This window comes from Nicotiana sylvestris, chromosome 6 (genome assembly GCF_000393655.2).
Source record: "Nicotiana sylvestris chromosome 6, ASM39365v2, whole genome shotgun sequence".
In the NCBI taxonomy this organism is placed as follows: Eukaryota; Viridiplantae; Streptophyta; class Magnoliopsida; order Solanales; family Solanaceae; genus Nicotiana; species Nicotiana sylvestris.
In genome coordinates, this window is record NC_091062.1 from 6,444,801 (window position 1) to 6,452,398 (window position 7,598).

At 34.0% G+C, this 7,598-nt stretch overlaps 1 protein-coding gene across 2 annotated transcripts; it reads right to left on the bottom strand.

Moving 5' to 3' along the window:
- Positions 1-1,074: 1,074 nt before the first annotated feature.
- Positions 1,075-5,763, bottom strand: LOC104248914 (beta-glucuronosyltransferase GlcAT14B-like). Of its 2 annotated transcripts, XM_009805270.2 has the most exons (5): positions 5,007-5,678; positions 3,549-3,624; positions 3,322-3,437; positions 1,723-1,886; positions 1,075-1,641 (listed from the first exon to the last, which is right to left on the bottom strand). In XM_009805270.2, the coding sequence occupies exons 1-5, from the start codon at positions 5,533-5,535 to the stop codon at positions 1,372-1,374; spliced, it is 1,155 nt and encodes a 384-aa protein (XP_009803572.1). In that variant the 5' UTR covers positions 5,536-5,678; the 3' UTR covers positions 1,075-1,371. The 2 variants fall into 2 exon arrangements, with proteins under 2 accessions (XP_009803572.1, XP_009803569.1); XM_009805267.2 differs by having other exon boundaries at positions 1,075-1,886; positions 5,007-5,763.
- Between the last annotated feature and the right edge of the window lie 1,835 nt (positions 5,764-7,598).

Sequence of the window (7,598 nt, forward strand, 5' to 3'; positions counted from 1 at the left end):
TCACAGATTCCTTTAAATTCCTTTATATATTCATCAATGGATTTGGAACCTAGTTTTACAGTTTGAAGTTGTTGCTTCAACTGAAACTCCTTGTCTTTGCTTGCTTGTAAGTAGGTATCCTCAAGACAAGACCACATATGTTTTGCAGATGAACACCCTATGATGAGAAATATTGACTCTTCAGTCATTGTTCCAGAAAGCCAACTCCTAACAAGAACGTCACGTTCTTCCCATTCAGTGAACTTTGGGTTTGGATTGGTTTCACCTTTCTCATCTTCGATGCTCTCTGCTGGAGGTTCTTCTTTGATGACCTTGTCAACTTTCAATGTTTGCATAAGTTGAAGGATTTGTGTCCTCCAAATAAGGTAATTTGATGATTTTAGCTTAATGGGACAAATTGCAATGAGTTGGTGAAGTGAAGAGGGTGAGAGGGCTATGGTAGTGCTAGAGGATGCTGCCATAGTTGTTTTAAAAGGAAAGAAGGAACCTTCAGGATCGTTTAGTTTTCAATGAAGCCTAAGCTCTGATACCATGAAGAAAATTAGAATAAGGATGATTTAGAAGTTGAGAATGCTTCTGCTTACCTTCACATGTAGAGTTACATGATGTATATATACATCTTGACAAGAGTTCCTTCTAGCTAATATTTAGCTATTGTATCTCTATCTACCGGTGATTATGTTAATCACAACTACATGTATATGTTGTCTTATATCTCCTAGAAGTTATCCTTCCACAATATAAGGCTAGTAGGATAGTTATATACAAACACTACATAATATATGACGGCTAGGAATAGAGTTTAAAGGAGTCCTCGGTTATACCCAATACCAAATTATACGGTTGTCTAACATAATGAAGACCTTATGTTTAAATTCTCGAATTATTCAGTGGCGAAGCCAGAAAATTCAGTAAGGGTGTTCAAATTTGAACACTCTTTGCCAGTGTGCTATGCAAGAGTGTTCAAAGTCTACTTGTTATTTATAACAAGTAATATTTTATCCTATACACAGTATAATTTTTCGACGAAAGGTGTTCAGTTGACCACCCTGGAAATAGCTTCGCCCCTGATGGTATTGTAACATAGCTTTTATCATACCTTTGAAAAATGTACCTCTTTCAATAATAGTAACATCTCATCAGCACTTTGGCTAACAAAAATACAAACAATGGCTCAAACAAGTATCCTGCAAAAACAATACATTTCTACTCCGGAATTAACCTTTATAGCAGTATATGTTGGAATATGGTATAGCTGCTTCATCCCGATTATTAATACATCGTTCAAGGGCAGTAAGCAACGATCGACTAATCTGTTATTTGACTGAAAGACTTTCGCTATAACACATCAATTTGTCACGCGACCAGGAACTAAATGCAGTGTTTTCTGTGAAAATCTTTATCAGATAAAAGATCAGAAATAAGAGTTTTTATTCTCTGTGCACCTGGCCCCGGTCTCAGTGAAGTTATGTTTCTTAAAATGTACTGTGAGATGGTAGTATTTGCATCCCCACCTTCAAACCAACTACCAGGTACAAAACCATCGGCTTCGCGACCCAAGAGCTCAGAATCAATCTTGTCGAGCACTGGTTCATTCCTGCCGAATTTTCGCGCAAATGATGCATTGCTGTCAACCATGTTCTGGTAATCGTTAAGAGTGAGAAAATGTGGATGTTGCTTTGGAGGATTGTCCCAGGATATAAAATGTAGGTCGTGACTCACTGTAGTGTTCATGAACTCCTCTGCATTGCATATGACAGTGTGGAAGTATCCTTCAGGCGTCGAGAGGAAGTTGGCATAGTACATCAAGACTATCCTAGGGAGGTTATCCCACCCCCATAAAAGGTACTCCATAAAGGGGCGAGAGAGCATCATCCAAGCAGAGCCTGAGGAAAAGTGATAACAGCACATTTTTAAAATCTTTGATAGGTTATATTTGTTGATTTTTAATTGTACAGAAACAAAATTTTACATTGTTAATTTCATAGACGTGAGACAAATAGCATTATTGAAACAATGATCATAACAAAAACAATAACAAACCCAGTATAATCCCATAAGTGAGATCTGAGGAGGGTAATATATACACAGACCTTACCCCTACCTTGTAAAGGTAGAGAGGCTGTTTCTGATGGACCCTCGGCTCAAGGAAGAAACAATGACATACAGGAGCCGAAAAAGAGGGAATTTGAGCTATGACAACGTTTGTTATGACGGTGGTATCCGGACCAGCTTGCACGTATCTCGACTATTCCTCTGGGTACTTGCTAGCTCCCACCAGCACATGTACCTTGTAGCTCTACCTACTAAGGCTTAGGCAGATGGGAAGAAACCCAAGTGTTTTTTGTCTCCGTTGGATTTGAACCTGAGACCTAATGGTTCTCCACCTACTTCATTAACCACTCGGCCACACCCATGGATGCAAAAAGGTGGAAGTGAAAAAAGAGGGAATTTGACCTATGACAACTTATTTAATGTTAGAAACTTTATGTAAGTGCAATAGAACAGTGCTAGCTCGAAATGAGTTTCTCTGTTGCTGCCACAATGATGCAGTATTCATTTTGATATTCAAGAAGAAAAAAGTTATGGTTGTTTGGTGTGTCCTTGCTTTCTTCTTATTATTCTTCAGAAGGCCTTCTACAAACCCTTGCGAAGGAGGCAAGTACTAGGAAACAGAGGCAAACATTTGAGAGTGTATGCATATCAGGATCTCCTTTTAATTCAGACAAATTTTCTGCGCAGTCATCTTTGTGTAGTTTTGCCAAAAGCTTACAATGTTTCATCAGCTCAGGCCTGATATCCTTCCCAGTTTTGATGCCTCAGATATTCAGAACGATCATGCTTTAGTTATAACAAAATATAATTCACTACAAAATGTTTTGAGATCTTAGTGTATTATGGGATAACTCATACTCGAACTAAGAACTAAGCGACAATAACAGTTTAAATGCACAAGTGCATAAATAAAACAGACAGCTAATTTCTCAGACAGCTTTGGAGTTTTAACTCAAATTAAAAAAAATTGGCATCAACATGTGCAGATACTCTACAAAGAAAAGCAGTAAGAAGAAAGCAAAGATACTAAGTCCAAACACATGAATAACTTGTGGAGATCTTATGGCAGAATTAGCTGATAAAAGGCAAAAACCAACCATAGAACAATTTACAGGTGCTTTATTGGAGGTTCTAGATGAGTTAATTTTGGATTTTGAAACCCGAATCAACAATTAAAGAGGCAAAGGAACAAGGCAGCCAAAAAGAGTTTGATCACTTCCTTCTGCGTCCACCAGTAATTGACTCAGAAATGAACAAAATTCTCACCGGTGAATAGTTTAAATGCTGTCGGCATACTCCTTTTCTGTGGGATCCAGAAGACGTCTGATTTATTCAGGCTGTACAACCCTGGATCAATTATTACAGGTCTGGCTCTGTGGTATCTACAAGCAGAAATATAAAATTTAGTAAGATAAACCAGCTTCCTCAATCTCATTTTATTCTAAGCACCAAGATATGATGATTAATTGACCAAATGAATGCGAGCCACATACTCCTTCCATCCAATGTCACTTGTATGCTCAATAAAATTAAGTTCTCTTGGCACGGTTGAAAAAGTATGAAGTAAATCTGTCAAACACAATATCAAGGCACAACATCATTAGAAAAAGGGTAATTGCTGAAACAGTTCATGCGATAAGAGTTATGCTAAAAAGGTTTCACAACAATCCCCTGCACACAAAGATGCTTTCCCTCCCCCCACCCCCACCCCATACACACACCCCATAGCCCAACCCCCAAAAAAGAGAATTCAATGAATGTACCAATCAAGCACACCTCAATTCCAATATAGCAGGGCAGCTATATGAATATTTTGCAGCCATTAAGCTCTATATAATCTTACGCTCATCTCATTCCAATACTAAAATTTTTGCTTTTTAAGGCAAATTAGGATTCTCTAAAGTCTCACACTTATATCTACATGAACACACAAGTTTTTTCTCAATGAACAAGTTCATGCACTTATACTAAATGGAAGCTGCTTAAAAAAATTATACCTCGTGTTGAACTTGGATTCAACAAATTTACTAATTAATTTTTCCAGATTATAGGATTAGCATAGTATTCTAAAATTGTTGCACAACAATCCCCTGGACAGAAAGTGCCCCCATTCCCTAAACCAAACAAAAGAAAAAGATTTCAATCTATGTATCCATCAAGTACACCTCAATTCCAAACTAGCCGGGCACTACATGAATATTCTATATCCATTAGTTTCTATTTAGGCTCATCTCCAACACTGGAAAAAACAAAAGGCAACAGGTGCACTAAGTTCTGGTTATGTGCGGAGTCCGGTGAAGGGCCGGACCTCATTGGATCTTATGTATGCAGCTTTACCTCGCATTTCTGCAAGAAGCCGTTTCAGCAACAACTTTTACCACTGCGTCAAGGCTCTCATTCCAATACTAAAATATTATTTTTGTAACGCAAATTGGGATTCTCTAAAATCTCACACATATATTTAGACAAGCATACAAGTCTTTTGTCAAATTCAAAGGGCTCCTGCATTAGAGTAACAACAACTAAGTCTTAATTGAAACAAGATCGCATCATCTATATGCAGGGGTGGAGCCAGATTATTAACTACGGGTACGGACGAAACCAGTACTTTTTCTTTAGACCCTGAATTTTGTATTAGGAAATTCATTTGATATGTCTAAATATTTAATTATGTACCCAGTAAATAAAACAAGCTATAGCTTTGAGTTCAGAAGCCATAAATTTCAAATCCTAGCCCCGCCTCTGCCTATATGAAACAAAAAGAAAGGAAGCAATAGCAAGCACCACATTTACCTAATCTGAAATCCAAGAATCTCAGCAAATAATTGAAAGCAAAACTGAAATATTAAACAAACAATGACAACTAGCTCAGAAAAGGATACTCACTAGCAAACACACAGAAAAGAACAAGGACCAAAAATGATTTCAAGAAAATAGATTTAACTACATACCATCTTGTGTCACCAAAGGATAGTCAGAAGCACTGAGATTAATAAACCAATCCCACTCACCACCTTCCTTAAGCAAAATAGCAGCAGCATGAAGTGTATTACTAACCATAGTAGGACCTCTATAAGTAACCAAATTAGATCTCACAATTACTCTCACATTCCCAGCTTTAACAAACAAAGGCTCATTTTTAACAAAGTTAACTAACTCTAATCTCTCATCAACTGGTGATTCAAGGTCTAAATGAACTACATATTGGTTCAATGGATGGTACAATGCTTTTAATGTTCTCTTTAAACTAACCCCATCTCCACTTGAACCAGATATCAAATAAGCTAATCTGGGTATTGTTGAAATAGGCCTAGTTTGAGATATATGTAGCTTTGATTCAACAAAGATTGGAACTTTAGCTTTATTGGGTGATTTTTGAAATGGGGTTTTAGTAGAAATGAAAATGATAAGGAAAATGGAGATTAAAATGGTGAAAACTAGAGGTAGCATCCATTTTGTTTTCTTTATAGTAAGTTCCATTTTCTTGATCTACTATTTCCAAGATTCTTTTTTTTTCTTTGGATTTTATGTATTCTTGGAAAATAGTAGTACTACCATTCTTGAGTTTTGTTCTTTTGCTCTTATGACCTGAAAATCTAGCGTGTGTGTGTGTGTGTTTTCACGGAAAGTTTGAAGAGGTGTAAAAAGGTGTTTATTGCGTTGGTTGTGGAGCAGTTCGCAGGTTAGGGAATCTATGAATGTTTTTACAAGATTAGTGTAAGTATAAGAAATCTTGCTTTAATTCTCTAAACATGGTGTTAAGTGGAGGTAAGTGGACCCCACCACCAAGACAAGTGTAATGAACTGAATAATCTGTCTTTTTCTTAGGGAATAATTTTATTCTATAATGTTTCAAAAATATTTCAGTGAAAGAATCATTTTAAGAACACTTTAAATTATATGCATTGCCGTCACTATAAGTTGTGATAGGATGGTAATATTCTTCAATCTTTATATTTAAGTTTAAGCTTTAAAAATAAGAGTCGTCCTTAGTTGAGACTTAAGAGCGTTTTACTTTCAAAGTGGTATTTTCTTACACGAATCCAAATCATTCTAACCAACGTGGGTACTAGACGCTAAGGTGGAAAAAAAGAAGATTATATACGCTATAGTATAAAGAATTTTTACATTATCATGTCATCTAAAGAATATATACAAATAAGTCTCCTAAAAATGTGTGATTCATAATCAAGAAAACAGTTTTCTTGCTACAATAAATAAATATAATCTGATGGTGTGAAAAGTCATTACACCGATGCGCGTAGAACCGACAAGCAGGAATTCATTATTTTCTAGTGAAAGAATACCTTAATCCTTTTATTAGGAGGGTACCAGATATCGAGCGGAAAAAAAATTAACTTAAATAATTATTTAAGCAATCATAAACTAAATACTAAATGTATACTCTATGTAAACACTAAATGTATACTCTATGTAAACTATCTGTATAATCGTACTATTTATGTATTAATTGTATATATTTATTGAAAAATAGCTAATGAATTTGACCTGTTATTTATGTAGAAAAAAATTAGTTAAGACGACTTTGTGCTAAAAGGTAATGATATCGTCAACCATCACAACATTGACATCTTCTCCACGCGCGACCCCACATGGTTCATTTTGTAACCCAATTTTCGCACTTTTAATGGTAATCAACTATTGCACTACCCATTTCTACTTTCCTTTTAGTATTGATTAGACCCAATAATAATTGCATTTTCTAGAAAAATTAATGTATGTATATGATAATCTATATTATATTAAAAAGAGAGTAGTATGCATTGTGGTTAAGCCAAATGACAAGCTAAAATAAAGTCATAATTTTAGAACAACATTAATAATTAAAAATTATAAATGGAAACATAATTAATGAAAGTAGTTTAATAAATCTTATACATAATCCAAATAGATCTTAGACAAATCCAATCTTTATATCTATATTTATATTTATATGTATATTTGTATATATATATATATTGATTCACTCATAGATTTTTTTCTATATTAGCTAGAAATATGGAGGTAAAAAATTAACTAAAAACTAGAATAAAAAAATATAGAAAGACATAAATTGAAATAAGCTATTACTATTTGTACTTTGGATCTATAAAATAAAACTAAAATTTACTTACGATATTAAAAATTTATTGAGTTTAAAATTAAATAAATTCAAGCAGCAATAAAAATTCACATGACAAAGTCATATTAATATTGATAAATCATGCAAACAAATATTTTATACGTAAATATTACTGCAACATTTAAATATAATGTGTTCAAATAATTAATAAAATATTTTTCTATGATTAATATTTGAATTGAGTGCAATTAGTTTAAATTTGAAAGCATAACATACTTTTTTAAAATACGGTCCAAATTAGAAAATAGAATGATAAAAATTATTTGAATTTGAGATGAGAAATTTTTAAAAATTTTATCAATATTATATTAGAATAAATGTGGCAGAAATAGATATTAAATTCAAACAAGCTAATAAAAATTCACATGACAATGTAATAATATTAGTTATTGAATAATTT

What these genes read in the sequence shown, in the direction of transcription:
- LOC104248914 (XM_009805267.2), bottom strand. Translation starts at nt 5,535, where the DNA reads ATGGAACTTACTATAAAGAAAACAAAATGGATGCTACCTCTAGTTTTC. An exon ending in AGTGACATTGGATGGAAGGA is followed by an intron (nt 3,438 to 3,548) that starts GTATGTGGCTCG and finishes TTCTGCTTGTAG; the next exon opens with ATACCACAGAGCCAGACCTG. An exon ending in AGCATTTAAACTATTCACCG is followed by an intron (nt 1,887 to 3,321) that starts GTGAGAATTTTG and finishes ACTTTTCCTCAG; the next exon opens with GCTCTGCTTGGATGATGCTC.